This window comes from Phasianus colchicus, chromosome 4 (assembly GCF_987193195.1).
Source record: "Phasianus colchicus chromosome 4, bPhaCol1.hap1.1, whole genome shotgun sequence".
Classification (NCBI taxonomy): domain Eukaryota; kingdom Metazoa; phylum Chordata; class Aves; order Galliformes; family Phasianidae; genus Phasianus; species Phasianus colchicus.
Window position 1 is genome coordinate 30,958,195 of NC_143439.1, and position 27,271 is coordinate 30,985,465.

At 47.6% G+C, this 27,271-nt stretch overlaps 1 protein-coding gene and 1 long non-coding RNA gene across 5 annotated transcripts in view; one reads left to right on the forward strand and one right to left on the reverse strand.

The window, feature by feature from the left end:
- The window catches only part of LOC149918156 (uncharacterized), a 32,007-nt gene extending 12,298 nt beyond the window's left edge, over positions 1–19,709 (forward strand). For 2 of the 4 annotated variants that reach the window (XR_016466018.1, XR_016466016.1), the window contains exons 2-3: positions 1,155–1,276; positions 19,203–19,709. This is a non-coding gene — a long non-coding RNA (uncharacterized LOC149918156). Of the gene's footprint in view, positions 1–1,154; positions 1,277–5,536; positions 6,669–8,370; positions 10,207–19,202 lie in introns of those variants that run through there. The other 2 variants (XR_016466019.1, XR_016466017.1) reach the window with 2 other exon arrangements.
- PPP1R3B (protein phosphatase 1 regulatory subunit 3B) lies at positions 11,403–16,749 on the reverse strand. The gene is made up of 2 exons (XM_031596754.2): positions 16,670–16,749; positions 11,403–14,824 (listed from the first exon to the last, which is right to left on the reverse strand). Exons 1-2 carry the CDS (start codon positions 16,681–16,683, stop codon positions 13,933–13,935), a joined length of 906 nt encoding a protein of 301 aa, XP_031452614.2. The 5' UTR covers positions 16,684–16,749; the 3' UTR covers positions 11,403–13,932.
- Positions 19,710–27,271: the final 7,562 nt, after the last annotated feature.

Below are 27,271 nucleotides of genomic sequence, written 5' to 3' on the forward strand. Positions count from 1 at the left end.
GCAGCATCTTCCTCCCATTCCTGGTTGTACTGAAACCCGGGGAGGATTTTTTGCGAATACAATGACATAATTTCATTTCCTAGTAATACAGTGAAATTGAGAGCTGCTTTTGCTGCTGTAGGAGCCAGCTGTGGTTTACAGAAGAGAGAATACTGTTGGGAAGAAACAAGCTTGTCTCTGCATGATGCTGGCAGGAAAGGGAGACAGTCAGACTCCAAGGGATGAACGGTTTGTGCTGGCTATGGTCTCACTGGGGGTCAGTGAGGTATTGGAGTGCAGGCTGGATCCCTTACAAAGGGGGCTGTGGTCTGTGTGTGAAAATGAGTGCTGTACAAAGGGGGGAGATTAGACCACACATCTCAGTGGCAAGTGAGCCCATGCAATGACGTTCCACAAACCTGGCATGAAATAACAACCCACGTTACCTTGCAAAAATTGGGAAGATGATAAGAAAGGAGAAAAAAAAAAATGCAAGGGAAAATCTTGAGGTACAGCAGAATATTCAGGGAAAAAGGCATCTAAACTGGCAGTCCTGAGGATGGAGGGACTTCCATGGCACTACAGATCATGGGCAGGCATCTTGCCAGTGGAACGCCTTGCATTCCCCAGGGCCATGATTCACACAGAGATGAGCACAAGGCTTGCAGCTTGCTTTTGCTGGCCCTGGAGCCTCCATGCACTCCTGTGCCGCTCTCAGCACTGCAAGGTAAGAGCTGCCAATGGGGTGTTTGGGGTAGCAATTGCCTAGAGAGAGCTAAAGGCTCTTCTAGTCTGTGTCTGGGTATGGCAGCTCAGCTGACTGAGGATTAATGAAATGCCATCATGGCATCCTCTGCAGTGACAGGAGTGGCACAGGCAGAGAGAATATCATTGGTTAGAAATACTCCTGGAGGTCCAGAGATGTTTCCCGAGAACAATACAAAGCACCACAATATTCAGTGTGAAGTTGTATTGCAGGTCTGCAGGAGGAAGGGTTTCATGTGCCTCCCGCTAAGGCCCATTTGATTGTATGAACCACAGGCTGGCCTCACCAGGAGGCCCTGTGACACAGCCTTGGTGTGGTCCCTAGATAATGTCTCACCTGTTATTAATAGCCCCATCTTCTCATCTCTCCACAGTACTCACAAACAGTTTTTTTTTCCTTCTTCTTCAAGCCAGTGACCAGGCAAGAAGCCAGGCTATTGAGCAGCATGGTTGTCACGTGTCTCACGTCACAGCACAGCTCAGCCTGAAGGAGCATCTGCTTACCTGTGAGATCTCACCGGAGTAACCAGAGGTATGGATCAGCCCCTGAGAGAAGAGGGGGGAACATCATGGGCTCCTCTACTTGCAGTGGGCTTCCAGAGGGCAAGCAAGCAGGGAAGAGGAGGCTGGGAAGGCAATGGGGCAGTCACCTTTGAGAGGGATTGCCAGGGGAGAGTAGGGCAAGTGAGAGATGAGAGCCTTTGAGAGTGGCTGGGGAGCTGCAGAATTGTTTGAGTTGGAAGGGACCCTTAAAGGTCATCTGATCCAAATCCCCTGCAATGAACAGAGATACCTACAGCTACATCAGGTTGACCAGAGTTTCTATCCGGCTGGGAGATAATTTGTCTTTCTCAACCCCACAGATACATCCCTGTCTTAGTTTACTTTCAACATCCAGTTTCTTTTCTGGCACACGCTTTCTCAGTGCTAGACTGCACCAAAGGAACAGAAAACACCTGCACATCCCCTTTCTGCCTCCCTCTGGTTTGCTCCCTTCCAAAAGACAGGTAGCAGTGATCATCATTTCCCTGCTCATCTTTTCACAGAAGGGCAAAAATCTCTGTGCTATGCGTGTCGATTTAAATAATACTCAGAAGGGGGTGGGTGGAATCTAGGTCAGATGAAGGCAATTAAACCTGCCCTTGAAAGCAGGTGTATTTCCAGCCTTCCAATGATAAGGCGTTGGGTGGAATGCTGTTAATAATTCACAGCATGGACATTAAGTAGTGATATCAGGTTACATTACAAAGTCAGGTGCTGCTGGCTCTCCATTGCTGAACGAATGGACTTTGACTCCTGTGCAAACTGTTCAGCGCCTCATCAAATGCCAAGGGCCAGGAATGGCTGTGGCTTCTCCCTTTCAGACAGATTTGCTGAAAACTCACAGTTGTCTGGAGAGAGAGGCCTTGTCTATAACCCAGGCTGGCTGGAAATGTTCTTGTCCTGCTTGGGCACTTCAGTGCTTGGATTTTTTGCTAGCATTGCCAGGCCTAGTTTATTACAGGCTCCTGTAGATAGCTTGTAACATCTATAGAGGAGCTGGGATTCATGGATTAAATATCAACTACATATGAAAGAATTTCAGTGGGAGACCAGATTTGTGCTGCAAAGTTCAGAGAACTTTCTGCTCTATGTGCATATGAAGATCTTGTGCTCAAATTTTTGGTTGCTAATCAGTGTGAGTGAGGTTAGAACCTGTGCTGGGCTATGAAGCTCAAGCTTGTCATTTCTTTTTCACCACTTATAATCAAGTTTCTCAGCTCCAGCCAGGTCACCTTCTGCCAATGATACCCTTTTGGCTGCATCTTCAGATACTGTGGTTTGCACATGCACAGCTGATAGGTAATTAGAAAATCACCTAGAATAAAACACCTGCTCCTTCTGCTAGGTTGGCTCTTTTAGCTTAGAGGAGCCACTGACCTTAGAAGATCTGGCTGGGATCTCACACAGGCAAGTCATATATCATGGAACCATAGAATTGGCTTAGGTTGGGGGTGGGACCTTAAAGCCCATCCAGTTCCAACCCTGTGCCATGGGCTACTTGTCCCCACCAGCTCAGGCAGTCCAGGACCCCATCCAGCCTGGCCTTGAGTGCCTTCAGGGATGGGGCATCCACAGCTGCTTTGGGTAGCCTCTTGCTAGGGCCTCACCAATATTTAAGTGCAGGCACTTTCACAAAGTCATTTATCATTGCAAAGCTTTAATTTTAGACTTCTTTAACTTAAAGCAGAAGAACTTTAAGCAACGAAAAAGCAATCTAGCATTAGGGAAGGGAAAGAGAAGAGGATACTGTGGATTACAGGTGAAATTGCCTCTCAAACTTCACATTACTTTAAAGTCCAAACAGCAAGGGTAGCGTGCATGTAAACATTGCAGAAAATGATCAAGTTGCACTGTGTGGGTTAGAGTTTGTATCACTGCCTGACATTGCTGGAAAGAGGAAGGTACTCAGTATATCTAGTTCAGTTACACATCAGCATGGGATCAGTGAGTCTGATGAGAGTGCAGGAAGTTGAAAAACAGCTCGTCACCAAAATCTGTCACCTGGGGTGAACTTCTGACCTCAAAGAAAGTCCCACTCAAAAATACGTGTTAACCTCATTGGGTTTGGTCTCATTTTCAAAACCAGAGGAATAAACGTCCTTCCTCAGATACCCTCCTGCAGCACATGGGCCAACCAGGCTTCAGTGGTTGTGTTTGCCTCTGGCTCAATTCCCAGTGTGCTGGCATCTCATCCCAGCTGTTATGTGAGCAGTAGAAGGGGCAGGAGGGCTCCGTGGGTGTGGCAAAGAAAGGTGAGCACACTGCAGCCCAGAAGGCCGTGCTTATCACCTGCCTCCAACATGCTGGAGGCCAAATGCAGGGAAGCCCCTGGGTGCTCCTTGCCACATGTGGTGCTTACAGATGAACACTGGGCCTTTGTGCTGACTTGTGGGTCTTTCCCCTGACTCTTCCACTCTTGTTTTCATACTGTTGATGCTGAGGTTGTTTTCCAGCACTGCAAGCAAGCAGTAATAATTTCCACGTAGGATGCCATGACAGAAGTATATGCTTAACACTCTGGGAGTGCTCCAAGCTGGCTGAGTAGAATAGGCTAAGAAAAAGATTCCAAGAAAATCAGTCATCAGCAGAGGAAGATGCCCACAAAAGTACTTCTTGGCATCTTAACTAAAGCAGAAAGGGCTGCCTGACAAGCTAGCAGTGCAGCCCTAGGAGAACTACAGCCTGGCCAAGCCCACCGCCCAGGAGACCAAGGGCAGTCCAACAACGGAGCTTTTCTCACTCTGTGGTGTAGGCCTTGCAGCACCAAGCTGGGGAGAGCTCTGCAAACTACAATGGGATAAATAATAGAAACTGCCCCAAGACTGCTGAATAGGGAAATGCCATCCCAACCATTCAGAAAAGAAAAAAAAGAATGCGAAGAGACACTGGAAGCACTTTCAAAGTAGCACAGTCCCTGAGCCTGCCAGTCCAGAAAGGTCATCGAGATCTAATTATAGTCTTCAATCAATGCTGCTCTTATCCATGCTGCTAATGAGCATATATGAGGCAAGCAGTTCTGCAGCTCCAGGGTTTCTCGCAGTAGCAATAACAGCTTAGTAATAACTAGCAATCTTTCTTGATGATGCCTTCTCTGAGTTTCCCAGCCTTGGTGCATGCCCTCAGGAGATGTGCGAGATGTAGTGAGGCTGTTCATGATGGCACAACCAGGCCAAAACACTGGGGAGGCTCTGGAACAATCACGTCATTCCGTTAATAGCACACAGAGAGAAAGATAACAAGGGCTGGAAAATGCCAGAGAGTTTGGAGCATCCCTAGGACCAGAGGGGAACTGCTGTGCTGGAGTCTGATCTGGGAACCAGCTTGGAGCTCACTCCTGCTTTGCAGGCACACACCTCTCAGAAGACATCCTGGAAGGATCTGGCCTCAATTTTCGCATGGCTGGTGACATTTCTTCTCTGCACCGCCTGGAGAAAGCTGCTTGGATGATTATTCATCCCCACAATTTAGTAACTGCACCAGTCTGGAGCGGTCTAATCCCCTGGGGCTGTAGTTACAGCCTGGTTTGCTCAGCTGCAGAACTGCCCTGCACTGAACAGCCAATTGCCTGTGAAGTGATCACTCCTTCCCATCAGTGGAAAACTTTGAGTTCTGGGAATCTCCCCAGGCCTCAGATTTTCAAGTCTTTTTTGTTATTATTGTTTTCTAGGGGTCTGTATGGCATCCGGAAATTCTCCTTGCTTACAGTTTATCTATTCTCCTTGCTGAGTCATTTGCCATTTAGAAAATCTAGCTGCCAGTTAAGGTTCTTTTGGATTCAAGGCTCCTCATTGCTCTCATTGCCCAGTGTGTGCAAGACGCAATAAATTGCATCTACTTTGTTATCTATAAGATCCATACCCAAACTTAGAATCATAGAATCCTCATAGAATCACTGAGGTTGGAAAAGAACCCTAAGATCACCTAGTCCAGTCATCCACTTACCACCAATATTGCCCTCTAAACCATGACCCTCAGAGCCCCATGTTTCCTGAACACTTTCAGAGACAGTGACTCTAGCACATTCCTGGGCAGCCTGTGCCAATGCATCACCACTCCTGAAAATATTTGTTTCCCTAATATCTGATCTGAAACTCCCCTGGCACAACTTGAAGCCATTACCTCTCATCTGATCCTATTGCTCCTCCCTCAAGTGCAAGATCAGCATAAATTCAAAATCAAAACTCATTTGGGTGAAAGATCAGTGATGCCTGTAAAGCTTAAATTCTTCTTCCTTCTTCATTTTATTAAGGAAACAGAGGCAACCCACTACTGGAATTTGCAAAGAGAGAAGCAGCCAAGCACGAACGCAAACTGGAGAGCTGAAAAGCAATTGCAGACAAGCTAGCTTATGACTTCCGGTGCATTTCAGAAGAAAAGAGCCTTTTCTTTCATTTGGCTGCAATGAGAGCTGGGTGGAATATTCCTTAGAATAAGTCAGACAGAACTGGCTTGCAAGTCTCTGCTTTCAGCTTACCCATTCAGACCGAGTGTCAGAAATGCAAATCCCCCGAGGGTGGAGCTGCGGGGTCCTGCCAGTTGCCTGCTTTTTCCAGACGCTGGTAGAGAACTCGTTTTGATAATTAGGAAGGAGCAGGTAAGGTGCCTGCCATTGCTGATGCAAGAAAAGATGAATAAGTGCATATGCTGTATCTTTGTGTCCCCATTTTGGGAAATGGACCACTGAGATGGGCAAGCCCAGGAATCAGAGGATCAGCTGGGTTGAGCTGCAGCCCATTCCCAGCCTCACGAAAAGCATAGCTTGGGTATTAGGAAACATTTATTCTTGGAGGGTAGAAGTGCACTGGGAGGCTGCCCAGGGATGTGGTGGAGTCCCTGGATTTGTTCAGGAAAAGAGTGGATGTGGCACTGAGGGACATGGTTAGTGGACATGGTGGTGATGGGTTGATACTGGGCTGGATGATCTTAGAGGTCTTTTGCAATCTAAATGATTCTACAATTCTATTTTATCATTCCCTGAGATGACCTAGAGCTGTGGCTTACCACATCCCTTTTTTTTTTTTTTCTTTTTTTTGGGTGGGGGGCAGGGTTGGAAGAGAGGTTATATGGTCATTTGGAGATAAGTTGATATAGTCAGAATTCGGCCACCTGTAGTCAGCACCCACAAGCCTGTCTGCCAAGCTATCTTTATGAGAAGGCCTGTTTTGCAAATTCTGGCTCATACTTCTGCAAGAACAGGGGTACCCCACCTGATTCATTGTGCCTAATGAGACACATCCAGCCGGAGAGCAGTACAGCAGCAGGACAAACAGATGCCTCCTTCAGCATTACAGTGGCTCAGACAAGGCCCTCAGGGGCCTCCTCTCCTTGCTAACACGCACTGTTCTGACTTCAGAGGGCCATAACACTGCTTTCCCTCCCAGCTTCTCTAATGTGACCCTGAGTTGCCAGCTGGAGCCATCTCATAGTGTCCAGACCTAAAGTCAGCCTTGGGTTCTGGGGGTCCTAAGTGGTCTCAGAGGGGCTTTCAGGTTGTGTATGCAGTATCCATCTGTGGTGGGGTGAGTGAGTAAGCACTAAATCCAGTTTGGTGCAGAAAATTAACAATAAAAGCTTTGTGCACCGACCAAGAAATAGTTTCTCAACGTTAGAATAGAACAAGATACCTATTAGTAGAAATAACACTCATAAAACTGCTTGCCTGAACAAAAACTGTGTTTCCTTTCAGTAACACCAGAACTTAAAAAAGAAAAATGACTAAAATGCTCAGTCATCCTGGTGCTAACCCCCACCAAGTGCATCCCTGCTGTCTTTGTGGCTCACTGTTTACCAGGCTGTTATTGCAGGGCTTTTAGAAGCGCTGAAAGATTTGTGTGTAGATTCATTGGTTGTCTAAGAAATCTTGTTGACTTAGAAGTTAGTACGAGTCTGCTAAAATTTCCTGCTTGGCTGTAAAGCAGTCAAGTGATCATTGTTTTGGGCTCTGATGTGAAGTTCTCGCGCAAATGCTGCATTGGGGGTGAGATAAGTTCAATAGATTTATTTATTTTAGTTTGTCTGCTATTTTGAGTTGAACTGCTTGGAGATGGCTTCTGGGAGGAAGTAGTGCTGGGCTGTGATTGTCCTCAGCCCCAAGGGGAGACCTGTTTAGCTTTTCTCCAACACCTGCCTCAGTGACCAAGTGTGCTGTTGAGCGAGGCGTGCGAGGTGCCACGCATTGTCTTTGTCACCACATCATCTATAAATACACAGAATCATAGAATCATTACAGTTGGAAAAGACCACTAAGATCCTCTAGTCCAACCATCAGCCCATCACTGCCTGAACCCTGGCTCACCACACTATCAAGACTGAGTTCATCTGAGTAGATGGATGGTTCTCCATAGATGGAGAATCACACTGTGTTTCTGCTGGTCACCCAGAAGCCAGTTAATCACAACAAGCAGAGAAATGCAGAAGCAGCACCTGCCAGGTGTCCAGGGGAGCATTGTTTGAAAGGTGGATAGCCATAAATCCTGAGTGGGGTTGGAGAGGGCTCTTATATTTCTTCCTATAAAACTGCTTGTCTCTGTAGTACTGAAGTGTCACTGCACTGAGTGTCACTGCGGAATTACACTCCTGCTGGTAATGCAAAAGTTTTGTTCTGCCAGTGACCATAAAGATGGAAGACAAGCACAGCATTTCATGAGCTCCCTACTGCTGGATGTTGAGGCTTGGGAATAAAACTGGGGCCCAGAGGTATTGCTATAAACTTTGGGCTCTGGTTTGTTCAGATTGACCCGAACAAGTATCACTGGAAGGTACCTTGTAGATCAGTTGTCTTCAGCTCAACAGCAGGGCTTTCTTGCAACCATATGGTGAATGAGGCTATACCCTTTGCTGCAGGATGTCTTGGGAAATGGCAAATACCTTACTGGATGTGAATAGCTGCTGCTGCCTTGGCCCAAACTACACATGGGCTAGAATTTTCAGGTCTGAAGTATTTTTGCCGTGTGGACATCTGTCTTGTCCCTTCACATCTATATGTCCTGAATCTGGTGAGGGCTGGAACAAACAGGTATTACAATAAGACTGCAATGTTGCTAAGAGCTCCTTTGATTTGTGAGAACCATAACTTTTCCTCAGAAGAGCAGTGCCAGCTAGGAACAACGCACAGAGATTTGGTGGCATCTCCATCCCTGGGGTCATCAGCATCTGCATGGATGAGGTCTTGTGCAACTTGAACTGTCTGTGAGTAGGAGACACCGAAAAATGTCTTCACATTGGAATATGCCCAGGATTGATTAAATATCATATAAATGTCATATCATGTCATTAACTGCCATGAAAATGATTCATCACTGTGGTTTTAAGACGACCCCCACATCAGAAATAAGTTATGAAGACATTTATAGAGATATCCTGAAGATTTCACTTTCTTATGTTCTTTTGAGCAAATTTCTCATGGGCTGTGAAGTTGGACCCTTCCCTCCTCCATAACTTTCTTTAAAGATAAAAGACTACAGAGCAGGGAGATCTGTGACTCATGCATGGGCCGGAGGGATTTGCCTGCATCCATGTTCCAAGAGCCAAAGCACTTAACTGCTCCTTGGTGACCACCCGGACATAACTGCACCAAAAGGATGTGCCAGCTGCAATTATTTTCCAACAAAGACAATCTTTTCCTTTTTATAAATGTCAGTAATAAGTCTTTAAGAACAGCTAACAGCCTGGCACATCACTACTCCAAAGGGGAGGATAGGGACAGGCTGGGAGCGTCCCCAGCTGCAGCAGGGTAGAACTTTTGCTGGCCAGAGCAGTTGGTTTGAAGCTTTACTCCATCAAAAAGCAACAGGAGTATAAATAAGTTTTACTGCAGTAATTTAAAGCCAGCCAAGTTGGCCAGCAAGAACAGAAACAACAGAATAGTTTGGGCACTTGAAACCCACCCCAATGCTGCTGACTTTATGGCAAAGCTGTGTGTGATTGCTGAGAGTTGGATCTTCCACACAGTTTCCTCTTACTGCTCACAAATGTCCTTCCCAAGCTTAAGGTTACTAACCCCAAGCTCATCCTCAACTTGGTGTGGGATGGTTGTGCTGGAAGCAGCATCACATTGAGAGAGAATGGAAAAGAGTAATTGTTGCAGAGCACGAGGTAGGCATTACAGAGCAATAGGAAGCCCTGTGGTACGTGCCTGAAAGAAAGCACTGTGCTTCCCTCCACTGCTTTGAGGATGGGACGTGACAGCAAGCAACCACCTCTTAAATGAAAGCTTGAGGAGGGGAAGTGATGGAAGAAATGCAACTGCTGCTGGGAAACAATGCGCTCCGCCTGCCTGCCCTCTGAGGCATCCAACCAGCACTGATGTCTGGTGCTCAGTTATCAACAGAGCCTCACTTTCTGGTTAAGCAGACCACAAACTAAGTATGCTGGAAACCAAACCTGAGGACCCTCTTCTGCACCTGAGCAGCCTCAAAAAGAGCTCATTCAGCCTGTCACCAGGCTGGGCAGGACTCTGGTATGGTGAACAGAATCAGGAAACCAGACCCTTCCAGGGCCACTCAAGTCAAACACCTCAGCCAAGAGCAACATGACTGCCCTGCTTAACTATGTCTGTTATGAGGTGGCACAGGATACCCCTAAAGTTACAGAGGTGAGGAGCTTCAGAGCAAAGGCTGTTTGACACCTGCCACCGAGGGCTCTATAAGTGCAGTAAACCCAGTGTCTGCAACACCTGAGCAACCAGAGCAAAACCCAGAGCTCTCTTGGTCTTTCTCATGTCTCCTCTCTTCTGAAACATCTGCAGGCTCAGCTTGGACTTCCTTATCTCTCAAAGTGAAACTGTCACATGGGGGCTTTCAGCCACAAAACTGTTACAGGAAATGCCTGACTGTGGTCATTTCACTCGTAAACTTGTGTTCAAATATGGAAGCAGTACTGGCTTGAATTGCTTGTAGACGTGCTGAGGCAGACCAGAATACTTCTAAGAGCTGTCTTGTTTCCCTGAAACCAGAAAAGCAATCAGATGGCCTTTTAAAAAAGTGAGTGTTCTGTGCTTGATTAATAGAAGTTAGAAAATAATGATGAAGCACTTCCAATGGTGCTTAGCTATGGAGGCAACGATTTGGGAAGAAAAGGGAGTGGCAGTTGTTTATTGAGAAAGCAAAGTCCTTTGCCATCACCCTGTTTCTCCTTGGTTTAATTGCTGCTGAGCATGTGATTGCTTTGTGCTTTCTGCCCTCCCTCAGCTTTCCTTCTTAACCATACAGGTAAATGGCTAAGACCACCCAGAGACAACAGCTCATTGCTTAAAATTCAGCATGTCACTGAACCTAGTGAAAGATGGGTGAAACCTGGCCCTTGCTGGCATTTCCACAAGAATTGCTCCTCTCCTGCAGAGGGGAAGCTTCCTGTGGTGTGGATTTCTGACTCCCCTGCAGTAGGAAGTAGCTTTAAAGCCATTTCACCTTATCAAGATGCTTGTTTTTGTTATGCAGAGACTGGGGGAAGGACATGACAAACCAAGAACCATACCTTACTCACTGCTGTGAGGCAAAACAGCCTGGAAAGAGTTCCTGTTAGATAAAAGAGACTGAGAAATAGCCACAGAAGAAGGGTGCTCAATTTTATTTCTATGTAGAGCAAGGTCTAAATTTGCTCTGCCAGACTTCATGGCAAGACAGGAAATGCCGTCAGCTTTGTGCTTTAAATCCTTCTGGTAGCTTTCCTTCTTACCTTATCTGTAAGAGAGGCCACCCACAGCTCAGAGTCGTTTACTCATAATGCAGTTCACCCAGCACTGCACCTCTCCTGGCATCCATCACATGCTAGAACCCAAGCAGAGAGAAAACACTGATCCCAGATAGGCTAGGTGGGGGGGGGGGGGGAGGACTGTGCTCTAACAGAGACAAACCTGAAATAAATGCAGAAAAACCTGAAAAGCCACTGCCCAGACAAGGGCCTGGCTTCCCTCCTCCTTCCCCTCCACTGCAGAGACTCTGGAAACATTCATCCTGGCAGAAGATTGTGTGAATAAGCTACTCTTTCCTGCTTTCAGCAGCAGTCTAATGCAGATGTGTGTTCCTGCCAACGCTACTTGCAGGAGGCTCCCCTCCTGTGTCCAAGTCACCTCCCTAGCCTCATGGGTATTTAAATAACATAGGAAGGTACACAACCAACATTGTTCCACCTTTATTTTAACAATCAGATAAAAACAGAGCCATGGTATTAAAAGACTTATTACATTGCAATTATAAAGTGCATTTTCCACTTGAACGCTGTGTACAAAAACCTTTTTAAAAACAAACATGCAAAAGAACCCACAAGGCACTTCCAGGCATAGAGTGAGGAGAGCAACCCCTTACTTCTATGTTCACATTGACAACGGAAAAAGGGAAAAGGCCACAAGCAGTATTTTTAAACTACTATTGGTCAAATAGTTCCCAGCCTAGCTTAAACTAGAACAGCTATACCATAAGTTAATCTTCCATGCTCTTCCCTTAAGCACACCGCTTCCACAGCCTGAAAACACAGGCCCCAATAAGGAGATCCACCATCCACAGTACCCCAGACACATGCCTTGTTTCGGCCCATGAGCAGCCCTCCCCAGACACTGGAGCATGCCAGGAGAGCACAGCTTCTCTACAGTGTCTTACAGCACTAACACCATTCACTAAATCCAAACAAACAAAAAAAAAAATCAGTGTCACTCAAACTTCAGTTTAAAAATGGGTTCAAGCCAAGCTGGGCAACAGTCCCTTCACAAGAGACCATAGCAGATAAGGGCTGACTCAGGAAGCTGTTTGAACCGAAGCTGATGAGCTCTGAGCTAGCAAGTAGATTTATCACCTGGAATTAGCAATCAGACAGAGTGACAACAAGCATCAACGTCAGGTTTAGAAAAAAGCAGCAGCTGAAGGCTAGCTATTCTCACAAGCTTTTTCGTCCTTTTCAGCATTCAAGAGTGACTATAGTATCCCTTCTAAGTTAAGGTAAAACAGCTTCAGTACTTTATACAGCAGTCTCCAGATCTAAAAGCTAGATTTAAAAGCTTATCAAGTAGTCTAGCCCACTGCTTCTCTCCAGCCAATCTAAATGCTTCTATAGGCACCCAAAACATTTATAAAGCTTATGCACTAGGAAGATTCCCTTGACCTCTACTCCTACAGACTATTCAGAACCTCCCTTTGATTGTTTGATTGAGGGATTACATTTTCTGTTCAGCTACTATGCAAGCAGCTTTGCAAGGCTGTCTGGCACTGAACAAGCTGGCTACCTCATCTCAGCACAGCTACCTTGTTTCAAAAGAGTGATGGCTCACATTGGTGATTTGTTTCACATCTGGAGGTGGCAGAGTAATCCCAAATATCACATTCCTCTGCAGTGGGTGAGCCACTTCTTAAGGCAAGAGCAAAAGAAAGCTTAGACATTCCCAGGTTGAAGTGGCAGCAACTGCTAGAGCAGTGAGGGAAAGCACAGCATGTTGATGTTCTTCAGTTCAGCCACAACATCCTTGCACATGAGCAGTGCCACTCCATCTGCTGCCAAGCAGTTCAAGGCATGGAGTAATAAACCACTACACTTTTTTATTAAAAAAAAGCAACATCAATTCCAAAGCCTGTTTATCTCAAACCAGTGATGGTGCACGTGATCCCAGCACTTTATCAGCCAAGGCACTTCCATCACAGTAGGTGCATGACAGCCACCTTCTCTCAGCATGACAGTGCCATGTGTTTAGCTCCCACAACACCTGAGAAAAGCTGCTTGCATGGGCATCATGCCAAAACCCAGCAAGTCCAGTAGCTGATTCCAAATGTTCATCAAGGGATAAAAGCATTACTGGTCACTTGCAATTAAAAGAGAGGAAGGTTTTAAAGAAGGCAGTCAAGGCTGTCAGCCTACAGATGCTTTACAAGCACCATACAGCTACAGCTAACCTCTATTTTTGGTAACACCAGCCAAGCATATGATGAAAGCTTTTCAAGATCAGCTGATAAAACAACTGGTGACTAAGCATATCAGATTTTTCCCCCACAGGCACATATGTCCCCTAATACAGCAGGCTGTGGGGTCACATCTTATCGCAGTTGTATTCTCACTTCCAAAATACCCTTCCTGCCTCAAGCAGAAAGGGCCTCACACAAGGAAGTGCACAAAAAGATGGCTGTTCCCCGTAAGCCAATCACTTCAACATTTCCTGACAGGCATGGGCCAACCCTCCAGGAGAGCCCAGCTGCGATGTTGAAGTACAGCACACTTAAAAATACTAGAACATATTTTGGAGAAAAAAAAAAAGGAAAACCAACACCAAAACCCTTTAACACTAGCAAGCAACACAAACCAGCCACCACTACATAGCTTCAGCAGACAACCCAAGCATTGTAGTGTTTCCCTGGAGACTAGCAGCTTTACAGAAGAGGAAGGAGTAGCAGCACTGAACAGGCAGGCAAGCAACATCTCCTTTTCTTTTGATCATCGGGAGAGCCAGCTATCTGACTTGAGACAGGGAAGGCAGCCCTTTATGGAGATGCATCCCTGATTATAAGCCAACTGCCAGCAGAGTACTGCACTTTTTTTTTTGCTGGGAGGCTTATGCAGAGCTACACGGAGCCTCACTTCTTCCACTTTTCCACACACCTCGTGTTTAGGAGGGCTCCCACACCTGCAGACACCACCAACAGTCAGTCAGAATATTAGGTCCTTAGGTCAGTAGTAGGGCCCCAGCTTTTCGTATCCTGAATAGCTTGGCCACTCGGCAAACAGGCCATAGGCACACCGAGGACTCCCAAACTGGTCAAAGGCACTGCTGAAGTCAGGGCTGCACGGAGGGCGGAGGGCTTCCTGGGCAGACTTCAGTTCTGAGCGTATGATTCTGTAATTTGTGCCCCTGTTGCTGTCCCAGTACACCTTGCCGTTGCACTCAAAGGAGATGGCAAACTCAACTCTTTCATGGGATTGAATTCCATCAGGCAAGCTGATGTCAAAAGAAAACGTGTCCCGATCTGATCCTCCGTACGTATCCTTGACATATTGGCACGGGTAATCTACAAAGTTTTTCCAGGTGTCAAATGTCATCCTGATCTTTACAGACTTTTCAAAAGCCAGATTCCTCACTTTCACTGTGCCCACAACAGACCGTTCCTTTAACATACAGTTTTCAAGGCACACACAGTCTGTCTGAAGACGGTTTCTGAAGTCCAGGTAGTCTGCAGAGGGCTGAATGAAGTCCAGGACAAAGCTGTCCCTCTCTACTGTTGTCAGACTCACAATGTTGTCGATCAGTTCAGTGATGTTGAAAGGAATATCTAGAGGATCATCAAACTCTGAGAACACCTTCACCATTGTCAAAGCAAAGCCTCTGCTATCCGCAAATGACACCTTCTTCTTCACCTTGTTGTGTGTGAAGGAGTTTTCTGCCTCTTCTGGTCCAGTCAGTACCGCCTTGCTGTTCAGCTGGATGCATGGCCGCAATGGCTTGTTTGGCTTTGGGGCAATTTTGCAGGCACACCTCTCTCTTCGCAAGGGTGAGGAGCACAGGTACAGCTGCATTGCTACATCCACAGCCATTGCTTGTTTGTGAGGAAAATAGTCTATTACACTGAAAGATCAAAAGAAGAGGCAGTTTATGTCAGAGAAGCATTTCAGTGACTTGTCAGATAGTTGCTACACTTCTCCCCATCCATCCTAAAGAAGCTTAGATTCCATCACCCCCCAATCCCTCAAGCTCTGTAAGAGGCCAGTACTTGCATGACTTACAGATGTGTTGGGAAGTGTGCTACCACAGTGCTGTGGCTCAACCATAGCCTGCTGCATCCCTTTAAGGGCAAGTTGACTTCCCATTGCTTGCTACGGAGAGTCACCGTGCTAAGGTACATGCAGGCACTGCCCTTCTAGGCTTTGCTCTGGAACACTTCTGACCTAACCCAAAATCCATGGCTTGGTCCTGCTGATGTTCACCTTGCTCTGCACCCATAGAGGTGCAACTTTCTTCCTTTTGTGGTATTTTAAAACAGATATCAGGCAGGCCAGAAGGTTTTGCCTCCAGAGTGCACATCTTAACCTACAGAATACTTAGAGAAACATCAGCATAGCACAGGCAAGCTGTGTGATACACTCAAGGCTGACAGAGGCTTTGGAAACAAGTCCTTCCCCCAGAGGGGCAGCCTGCGTGTCTCTCCACCGCAGCATCTCCTCCTCTAGCATCCAGCTCCCAGTGATACAGCACAGTCCCTCCACGTACCCACATCTTGAAGTCAGACTATTTCCTTAATTAAATCCTCTGTTTGGCTGCAGACCATGTTCCAAAGCTGGTCTCACTGTGAGAGCAGCAGCAGCTGACCGCACAATGCACAAGAGCTTGTGCTGCCAAAGCCACACACAGCCAGCTATAGTACTTGGTAGCTGTCCCCGTGCCAAGACAGAGCAACAGAGCTGCTCTCTCCAAGTCTGTGCTTTACTTTCACACCCTGCAACACCAACAGGGCAGCTCTGAGCAGCCCTCCATAGCATCCCCTCAGCAGTAATGCTTGCTTAATTCAGAATGCATGGGCAAAGGCTTGCTTCCCAACACACCCACCAGCTACCTCCTGCATTTCTTCCTTCAGCCTTCTTTGAAGCTCAAGGGCACCTGCACAAGGACAGACAGCGGATCCACCTGTCTGCCAACACCAAGCTGTTTAGCTCTTCCTGGTTTCACTGACTTTCTCACATTCTTTATGCAGGTCATTTCCTCCTTTAAAATGACACAGCTTCCCACCAAGGCCAGCTTCACCTGCATCCCTCCCGCAGCAGCCATTCACCTGAACTCCCACTGAGCACTCAGGTAGTTCTGTAAGCCTCGGTAACTCCCAGTGTTTGACATTAAGAGGCAAGAAGCATCCTGCCTGGTTTGCATGACTTGAAGCATCTTCCAACTTGAGGAAGAGCTTCACCTCCCTATAGCAGGATTCAGCACTTGCATTCGCAAGCCTCAGCTCATTTCACACCCAGATCTCTCCTCTCCGCTGCCGGCCCTCGAGCCGCAACCACAGCGGCGCCCCCCATCAGGGCTGCTGCCTTGAGCCCCCCGCGATCCGGAGATGGAGCACGAAGGCGGCACCGAGAGCTGCCGCGGGAAAGGGAGCGAGCAGGGCAGCCCGTTTCAGAAGAGGAAGGCTGGCTTCCACCCACCACCCCCCTGCACTCTCTTCCTTCCCTTACCTTAGGAAGGGAAAGCAGCTCAGAGCAGAGCAATCGCTCCTGGCAGCCGAGCCCAGCCCCGCATCAGGCAGCTCCCGCCCACCCCACGCCAAGCATCCGGCTGCCGGCCCCTCTGCCACCCCGACCCCACAAGCCGTCCCTGTGACGCAGCCCAAACCCCCGCCACCCCTACGGGATACCTCCCGTGACAGCTTCCCTGCGCGAAGCCCCGGGAGCGCCGTGCCGGCCCCCAGGCAGCCCGTACCTGACGCAGCGCATCGGCCCGCTCACAGCCCGCCTCCCCCCGAACCACCGCCACCGACGGGGCGGCCTCGCTCCGGACCCTTAAGGGCGCCGCCCGCCCCGCCCTCCCTTCCGGCCGGCCAATGAGCGCGCTCCTAGCGCGGCGGGCAGCCAATGGGCAGCGCGGGGCCTTCCGCCTCAGCGGCGACGGGGCTGGACGGCAGTGTCGTCCTCGGCTGCGGGGCTGCGCGCGGTGGACGGGGTGACGGGGTGGTGTGCGGGGCGATCATCGAGGGGTTTCGAAAAGCCGTTGGCTCCCAGGGATCTCCTGGGGGAGCTTACTGTGCCTGAGCAGGCGTTGTGATCCTCTCAGGTGTGAAACTGGTGCGCCCCCGGGGGGCTTTGTCACCAACAAGCAGACAGAGGTGACAGGAATGTCCCGAGCCCTTCTCAGGGGACTGAGCTCCTCAGCAGGGTGTTCGGTGTGCACGGAGGGGTGGGGTGGGATGGGGATGAGGGTTACTCACACGTTCCGTCCCATGACGGCAGCTCTGGGGCAAAAATCCCAGGAGACGTTCCCAAATCCCATTTCCTGACAAGATTTAGGGCACGGAATGGAAAAACTGAGCTTCTCACAGACACGAGAAAGTTGTCTCTTTGTAAGAGGCGGTGACTGAGACAATGTTATGAACAACCACCTGCGGGACCCAGGCGGCGCAGAAGCCCATCCCGAGGCAGTGGGCAGGCAAAGGAAGGTGTTTGCAACACTGGAGTTGGGCAGCTCAACACTCCAGCAGCAGCACCTCCTCATCCCTCCTGAGTTGGGAATGGTGACAAGGCTGGGAGTAACAGCCTCTTGTTGGCCGCATCTGGCCTCCGAGCGCACCAATGTGAGCAGTGCTGCTCTCCCACCTCCCTCGCAGAGCATAAAGGCGGTATTGAAGCGTCAACGTTTGTTTTTAATTACCCGGTGGAAGCACGCATGGCTATTGTTAAACCCAGAGACTTCCTGCTGTAAAGCTGCCGCTTAATCGACTCGCTGCTCTGCAATGCAAAGCAATGCAGAAGGGTTGTGCTGAGGGGAAAGACCATTGTTTTAGCCTCACAGGTTCGTGCTTTTAGATATAGGCAATGATAAGATCTAAGGAAGCTGGGGAGAGAAATCTACTGCAGGACCATTAGAGATGTAAATTAGTATTTTACATGCCAGTGGAATTTCGGCAGAGCTGACTGGTGACAAGGTTTGCGGCGGGGATGCAGGGTAGCAAGGATTTGCCCAAGAGCAATGGACAGAGACCCCAGAAGGCCCATGGGTCTGCACAGCCATCTCCAGGCAGGGCTACCATGGCCTGGCTCAGCACAGTGGCTCGGGGTGCATTTCTGCCGCGTGACAGAAGCTCTGTTTGCCTTGAGCAGGGCAAATTGCTTCACAGCTGCTGCCTGCTGTTTGCCTCTGAAGCAAAGGTAGGTGGAAGCCGGGGCAGGGCATTGTGGCAGGCTGTGGACACAGGCTCTTATCTTTTGGGAGCAGAGATAATGGCTATATTTAGCTTTGCACTGAGCCCTTGCACAGTGGTCTTACTGATTTCCCCATAGCTTTCCACCCCTCCCGGCTTGTTGGGGGACAAGGAAGAGCGATCTTCCCCTTCCCTGCTTGCTGCATAGCATGGGGAAGAAGCTTCTCCCTGGGGAGAACAAGCCCCATCCCTGATGGATGCCTCTGCGAGGAGATTCCCTGTGTCCCCAAAGATCTCACCTGGTCTTTGTTCAAAGTGCAGGGCTCAGTGAGGACGCCTGGTCCTGCCACCCCTCGAGTTCCCACAGGGCTGGTTGGAGCATTTCCTCCTCACTGTCAGGAGCTCAGATCCCAACTGCCAGACAGGAGAAGGGAAGCGGGACTGGGGCATTGTGCAACGTGCCCACACTGCAGTGGGCTGTGGGGCCAAGGCTCAAGGGCGAGTATTGTAAACCTGTGGGGTGGCTGACGTAACACCATTCCTGAGGACCCACTGCCACAGGACACCCCCTCCACAGATTTCTGCCCCCTCTCAAATCATCAGCAGAGATGGACAGTGTCCATGGTGGTGCCTGGTGCTGTTGCAATGCTGGCAGTTGTCAGAAATTTCACAATTAGCAGTGCTGCCTTTGAGCCAGGTCCCAGTGCTTACACCAAACAGAAGAGAGTTTTGTTCACGACAAGGCCAAGAGGGTAACTCTGAAGTAATTTTAATCTGGTGTTGCCTCATGTCAAAATACTGAGGGAGAAGCTAATTTTGGAATAATTTTTGTCACAATCAGGAGGAAAGCCTGGCTGACACAGAAGAGGTTATTTTGGGCTGCTCCTGGGTGAGGGGTAGCAGGCAGCTTGACTTTCTACCCTCCAGAAAGGATGCATCCATGTGTCCATATGGCCATCAGTCCTGTCTCATCCCTTGTGGACATACAGGGGGGTACCAACCTCGCTGGAGAATGGGAAGCTCACAGACCCCCTGTAGATTTCAACAGTGATTCAACAGAATAAAGCATGGAAGCAGTGAACATCCTTTTTTCCATAGGTCTCCACTCCTGCAGCTACCCCAGGAAATGAGGCAAAGAGCGCATACTGTTTCGCAGTGTTGAAGGAAATCCCACTCCGTGTTCCAACTCCCTGCTCCAAGGCAGAAGCCCTGCTGCCACTACTGGCTCTGTTCCAGTGCAGTGAGTTACTTCAGTACATTGGCTGCTGGCCTGCGATGGAGTATTTACCTTGGCATGGCTCTTTCAGGATCTCATACGCATTCAGACAGTCAAACACCCCAAGGAACATGTACTCTGCCCTGTGGAAGACTGCAGCATGGGGCCAGGTACAAAACCTGGTATTCTGCATCCTGCAAAAAATATCAGGTAGCGTAAAACTATTGGTTCCTAATAATAAAAATGTCCAACAGTGGGCAGTAAGAAAATCCATGCAAAAATGAAGGCTGTGGGGGAAGGAATGAATGGATTAAGAAAGCTGCTATTCACAGGGAAAAAGGGGATGGGCTTGGGCTTGGGTCTGCCCTAAATGCACAAGTCATAGTGAAGCCAGGTATATTTTAACTTCAGTGTCCTAGAAAGATTGCAAATCTTATTTGATCGGCGCTTGTCTTGGGCACTTACACACACTCAGGACTGGAAACTCACTGGGCATATCTTTGCATAAGAGGCTGTGCTTTGCTTGAAAATCACTTGTGTGCTCATGAAGGCTGAGATAGAAAAGATCAGGCTGAGGGCTCCTTGTAGTCATTGATGAAAAATGCAAACTCAGTTTTCTTTCAAGGATCCATAGGCTCTCTTTGCTACAGCAGACAGTGATCCCTCTGTGAAGTGTTCTATCTCATCATAAGATCAGTGTCAGAGAAGGATGGGATCTGTTGCTTTCTGGACTTGCCTATCTCTTTCCATTCACTATAAAGGGAATCTAAAGATTAGAAAAAACTAAATGGCTGATGTGGTGTCTCAAGCAAGTATTGAAAGCAAAGTCAACAATAATGCAAATGCTGTGTGGAGGATGTTGAGAAGGGTCAGCTAGAGCTGCTCCTATCGTCAGCCTTTGCATTCTTTGAAAAAATTTTTGTCTGGTCTTTTTATTTTGAGGTATTAGTTTTGTCCCGGGGGAAAAAAAGTGATATTCAAGGGTTAACTCAATTAACGAAAAGTTTGAAGTTTACTTCTTGCAAAAACTGTTTGCAGATAAGAAACAATGCAGCTAAGTAGGTCACTTTAGACCCCAAGTTTGGTGCATACAAATGCCTTCACTGTCTGCAGATGTCTTGGCCTTTGCTGCCTGAGTGAGTATCCTGTAGAGATGTCTCTCTGCCCCATTCCACAAAGTCTAGCTGATCTCATTTGTGCCTAACAGAAGCCAGTGGTGCACAGCATCTTTGTACCAGATAAGTGCTTCTAAACTTGTGTTGGAGGAGGCAAAATTTAGGAAATGTTCCTGCAAGTGAAGACACACCCAGGTCAGGAATATCTCTGACAAGGTCTGGAATGCAGGCTAGTTATTCATAGGAAGCCAGGGAGGAGGAACTCAGGCTGTTCGGCAGTCTATTAAGCAGCATTTTAGTGCAGGCAGCTGGGAATAGCACATGTCCCAAGCCTGTGGAGCCTGCGAGCATTTTTGGCTTGTCCATTCTTCATCCCTTCCTCCTCTAGACTTTGCTCATCCTCTATTCCCAATCTGCTCAGATTCCAGCAGTACAGAATGGCATGCGGAAGAGGAGGGTGCTGGCAGGCTCAAGCAGCAGCCACAGCAATCCTGCAGTGACTGAAAATCGATCTATAGCAAACACACCCCCTCACCATACGTACAACAAAGTGCTTGGTATAGATCATGGCTCAATGAAAGCCACTGCTCCTGAGCAAAAGTTGAAGTATAGGACTGGTCAAGGGGGTGCAGACATAGCAGATGGAGGAGAATGTCCTTGGCCTTCTAAGATGAGAGATCAGCGTATGATGATCTGAACCAGGTGGCACCAGCAAAGCTGGTAAGAAAGCAGTGATAGCAGGGGCTATAGGAAATCAGTAATTTGAAATAAATAACATGGTTTTGAAAGTCATCACAATTAGGCTGAGAATTAGATTTCCTGACATATCTGCTCTTGTCAAAGGAGAAGAGGTGCAGTATGGCATAGTAGCTGAATATACTGAGTAACTGCTGGTTTTAGATGACTGTTTTTGGCGAAGGAAGTGAATGCAAAATTGCTTTTTCAATTCTTGTGCAAGACGACAGCAACATGGGCATCTCTGTGACTCACATATGTACACATTTGTACTCATATGGACACATTCCTGCACACAGGTGTGCGTGACAGTGTTAAGGATCTGTCTGTATGGAAAAGTGTTAGAATTCTTTGTTGTGCTCTCTGCTCATTTAAGCTCAGAGAACAAATCATCATCTACTGTTAAGTTTTTCAGCTGCAGAGCAGAAGAAAACTGGTCCCACAGATTTTGAGCTTTTGTAGGTTTTCATCTTTTTTACCCCCACGGCTACAGTGATAACTCAAGTAGTTTATCTGAAAGCCAAATGCAGTCAGTCTCTGTTGATAGGCCATCTTTCCTGGTCTTTCAGAAATACTTTGATCCCCACCCCACTGTCTTAGTCCTATTTTGTGCAGTACCACAACATCAAAACTAGCAGTGCAATGCTGACATGCTGCAGGCAACACCAACTCTCTGCACTAATTATTTTCATTGATGTAAGGGTCACTTCATAACACAAGATTTCTTGTGATCTTCTAGCTCCCAGTGTGGAGACAGTCAGGAAAAGAATAAACACCATATTCTAAAGCTGGTTGCAGTAACTTTGTTGTCTGAGACTCAGGCAGCACTTCAGATTTCCTTATTACCACACATCTGAGAGACAGGAGGGTTGTATGCCTAAGTTGGCTACTCCACAGAGAACTGACCCATTGCAATTGCTGCCAACTCTCTCAACTTTCTTTGATTAGTTGGTCTCAAAATGATGTGAAGAACCAGACTTCTGACATCCTCTTCCTTAAGATCGCTGTTGGTTCTTCCATGGGAGCCCTTACAAGGCCTTAATGCTGTTCAGCCTTGAGCTGGGTTTGAGCTGGTTGATAACTTTGAGACAACTTTTATAGCCCTTGGTCACATTGCCAGTAAACTTGTGGTTTGCTCAGGGTCCTCCAAAAGCTGTGCAGACGTAGCTTTTATCTCAATTAAATCACAGCAGCTTAACTTAAGCTGCTTGTATCAGCTCCCTGTGACCTCCCCTACCAACAAGACCTGATCCAGCTTGTGCAAAGACACAGCTTGGGCTTTGCACCATTCTTGTGCTACCTATACAAGACAGAGCTTCTCTGGCATTCCAACTGCCTCTGAGTTTTTTAAAAGCCTCTGATAAAACTTGAGCTAATGCAGCTATAAATAGCAAACAATGGCTCTTGGTTAACCCAGGGGCTTTGGTCAGGGGCTTTGGTCATGGGGCTGGCTCTGGGCTTCAGTGTTTGGCTTTTCTCAGCCTCAGGTCTCATACCAGCTGGGTTCCAAGTTCATTAGCACTACCAGCTCATTTCTGCCTTCTATTCTGGGCAAAAGGAGGCACATGTTTCTGCAAATATGCACCCATGCATATTAAAATATGTGTTTATATATTACACGACAGTAAATATTCTTGTACATATCTATAAATGTATACTTGACATTTTGGTGGCAGTTTTCCTCCTTTCTTCAAAGATTTTAAACTCAACCACTTCATGGTCACTATGGCCCAGATGGCCTCCAATTGCCACTTCACCCACGAGATTCTCTGTTTACAAGCAACATATCTACGAGGCCCCCTTTACAAGTCAGCTCCCTTAGTACTTCCCACAAAAAGTCATCAGGGTGTTTTAGGAATCCCCTGAGTCTGTTTGCATTAGCTGTGTGGTGTTCCCACTTAATGTCTGGCAAGTTGAAGTCACCCATAAAGACAAACTAGGTTGCAAAGTACATAACTTCCCTATCTGATACGGATGCTGCAGTGGACTGACCATCACAGGCCTATGTATCACCAAGCTGCTGTTCCCCAGCATTTCTTATCTACACAAGCATGCTTCCTGTTTATTGAGCAGGCTACTTTTGTTATCCAGGTCAGTCTCCCTTATGAGCATATTACTGCTGTTATTGGCTGGCATGGTGTGTGACACATCAAAGATAATGTGCCATAGTGAAGGTTTAATCTCAGGGGAATGGGGGCAAAAAAGTCATTACTTCAAATTGAGTGTGTGTTATTTAACAAGTGAATAGAGAATGATGAGAGGCAGATAAGACATGGAAAAGTCACATATCAGTAAGGTATGGATCCAATATTGTATGACTGAAAGAGAAGAAAGAAAGAAAATAAAGATGAATATAGGAAATAGGAAGTAGTATATGAGTGTGTGTTCAATATACTGCCTCAGAGCAAAGCCCTTCCTTTAATTTATTACTAATGTAAAATTGTTCTAGTCTATATGAAGCAGTCGGATATGCTAAAGCTATATTAACCCAAGCTAAGGTAAACACATATATCTATAACTAATACAAAGCTATTTTATTCAGCACAAAGCAAATAAGCCTATCCATGGCTCTGTGCAAGCAGTCTGGCTCACAGACCTTTGCCCATAGACTGTGATGTGACTCTTGCACCTCTGAAGAGCTGCACTCGCTTTACGTCCCATTGCAGACTAGCTGGGCTTGTGCTGACTTTGTTACCCTTGACATGCTCAGCTGCAGCCTGTGCTGTTGCCTTAAGTAATTTTGGCTGGTTTATTTCACTTCTCACCCTGCTTTAAGACTTACTGCTTGAATGAGGATTGTATCAAAGATCCTGTCATTCCATCAGCTGCTAGCATCACACTGCTCTTAATTTTTCCATTTGTAAAAGACATGTACGTAGACTTTCAAACTCCCTGTCACAGGACCTTGTAGATGCTAAAAACTGACTTGATTTCAAAAAGTAACCAGACACATTCACAGAAGGAAAAAAATCCACTGCTACACACAATGCATGGCCTCCTTTTCAGGAAATCCGTGGTCTGCAAACTGCTGGGAAAGTAATCTGGAGTCGAATCACTACAGACTTGTTCAGCTCTTCTCTTCCTCAGGCTTCTGCCACAGCTCTGTGCTAGATAAGATTCAGGGGAAGGTGGACCACACTGGAACTTAAGGACTCGCAAAAATGTTTGCTTGGTGTCACAGATAGATTAGAATTTCTCCCTGGAAAGCTTCACAGATGGCAAAATTCTATGGGCCTATGGCAGAAGTGAAAGGACTGCTTCAGGGAAACAAGAAAAGCTGCCTAATTCCTTCTGACATCCCAAAGGCTCCCAGGTAGAAATGCTCCTGAGCTTTGCAAATACTTGAAACCACCTGTGGGAACAGGCAGTGATGGCCAGTGATGCTTCCCACCCACATGCTCCAGTCAGAGAAGCAGCGCTAGAGCAGACTCTGGCATTGGTAATTCCAACCACCCTTTGTGGGAGAACTGAGACATAGGGAGGGCAATGGTGAGCATTACTGGTGTAAAAATCAGAGGTGCCTGCTGTGGAGCAGGTGAAAGGAAGCTCTGCCTGATAATAAATAGGGCCATTAGATGTAGCAGCCTGAGAGTTTTGTTTCTGTGCTCCTCTGAGCAAAAAAATCAGTCAGTTCTTCAGAAGCTATCAATGTTGGCCTCTGGCTTCTGTGCAGGGGGCTCAGAGCACAGACAGGGAAGGGCCCAGATGTGCCTGGTGACATTTGAGTTCAGGGGCTCAAGTATCTGGAAAAAGCCTGATAAGAGCCAGGAATTCAAGTGGTCCTGAAATAGTGGTAAGGGCAGCTGGGGAATGCCTCATATGGACACATAGGCCTAGGCAGTGGGGCTTGGTATGCAAGGAGGTGACACCTGCCCCACACGCTCAGTATCACATCTCCATCCCAAAGAGACTGGCATGGGGCAAGTGACTGACACTGCATCTCAAACATGCTGGGGAGCTTGTCCTCTGCCTGCCCTACCTAGGGCTGCATAAGAAAGGAGGTCCCCAGTCCCCAAAGTGGCTTCCCCTTCATTCTGAAGAATGGCCCTGCCTGCCAAGCACACACAGTGGTCTGCTTTGGATTAGGGTCCATCTGCTTTCCAGCTGTGCTTTGTATTGCTTTTTAGAGTATCAGGCATTCCTTTGAACTCTATGCCTCCATGGGGTGAGGTTTTGGAGACACAAACAGCCATAGCATTCTCATCATGGGCTGCCACTGTGCTACCTTGGTTTAGGGAACTTCACAGGGAGAGAGGAAGAAACCATTTCCAGAAGTTTTCATCTCTCACAGTTTCTGCAGTGGTACTTACCTTCATCCTGCCTACAGGCAGTCTCATGAAGGCCAGGCTGAAGTATCTGACCCAAAGCCAGTGCAGGTGTTAGAGCAAGGTGTAGGAGCAGTTCAAAACCAGGTTTCAGCTTCAAAATCTGGAGACTCTCTCAGTTTATCTTTCTTATGCTGGATAAGTTTTGCTCTTGTTAAGACCTATTTTCTTTTTGAGTCCCTCAGTGAACCAAGGTCATCCAAAAGAGGATCATCATCCCAGGGTCACCTCAGATACCTTGATCTACTGTAGTATGAAGTAAAGTATACTTCTGTTTGGGATTAACTGGAGACTGCTAGAGACAGGCATAGGCTGGAATCTAGGGGGAGAGTGCTAGATAAGCCTAGCATCAAACAGTGACAGCCATGTGACTCTGGATTTTTTGAGACTATTTTTTAACCAGTGATTGAATCAGTTCCTACTCTTGCCCTCCTTTTCATCCTGGGACAAGGAAATTTGGCTCCCCCCAAATTTTTGCAGTTCTTTAATGGCTGTCAGTTTCCTCCTGGACTGAGTTTGATGGAGAAGGCTAATAGGTGCTTGAGCTGGCTGTGCTCACTCTGAGCTCATGTAGCCAACAGAGATGCATGCCGCATGAGCACTGTTGCAAAATTCCTGCTCTGTTGAGCAGACAGGGCTGATGTCCAATGAGTTCAGTTTTTACTCCAATCTCCAGACAGACACGGTGAGCAGACAGCTTTCAGAAAAGGCCTCGAGCAAGCAGTACCACAGTTCCTTGTGTCTGGGCTGCCTGGGAGGCTGCTTCCAATCCACCTTGGGCACAGGTTGCTGTGTCTTGTGCCAGTGCCTCTGTGCATCCCTTTCCTCTGGCTGTTCAGAGTTTTCCTCAGAGAAGGGTTTAGTCTGATGCAGGTTCTCCTCCAGGCAGGCCTGGAAGGTGGCAATCAGAACCCATATATCCCTTCTTGCAAATTCAATAGGAATGTGGGAGTCTCAGCTCTTCAGAAGTGATTGAAAAGAGTCTATGGAGTTGGGGTGCCTGCTTCACATCCTGTGGAGATGGAATGTGAACACATTGAAAATCCATCCCTGAATCCACACAGACTTATTGGGAAACCAGACACAGTTGCCTAGCCTTCTCCTTTCTTGTCCTATGTTTCCATTCTCTCTACCCTGTAGTGTTGTTCAGAGCAAATCAAACAAGGGCTTGAACTCAGCAGTAGAAAGCTGTTCTACTCTCTAAAGTGCAGGAAATAGACTCCTAAGGAGCATAAAGGAATTTTAAACTAAATAACCTTAAATCTGCCTAATGCTGAACCAATGGGAGCAGCCTGTCTGCTTTACCTTCTGCAGGATTGTGAGGGTGAAACTGTGGATCTGAGGGAGGGTCTGGAAACTCCCTTGAGGTAAATGGCATGTATTGCAGAACTCAGCAGGGCCTGGCTTGAATCACCCCCTGTGCTCCTGGCCTGAAGGAGCAGGAGGGTAGCTGTGATGTCCACACTGGGCACTGATCACATGGAGACTGTATGCTGTTGAGAGCTGCCAGCTTTGGGATTGAAGTCCCAGGTTTGTTCTGGGAACAGCTGCTGCATGGGGCAGTAAGCTCTGTACACGTGCCCAAGCAGCCCTGGAGCACAAAATCAACACAACCCTCAGCCAGGCCTTGGGCTGCAGCTGGAGAGAGCAATCACCAGGCTGTCGTGTCCCCTGTGGGTAGCCAGGAAGATCAGACCCAGCCCCCATGGAGGCATCCACCCCCAGCATCCTACTGGATGCACCCTGGCTCTGTAAGGTTCACCACTCTTAGGCACC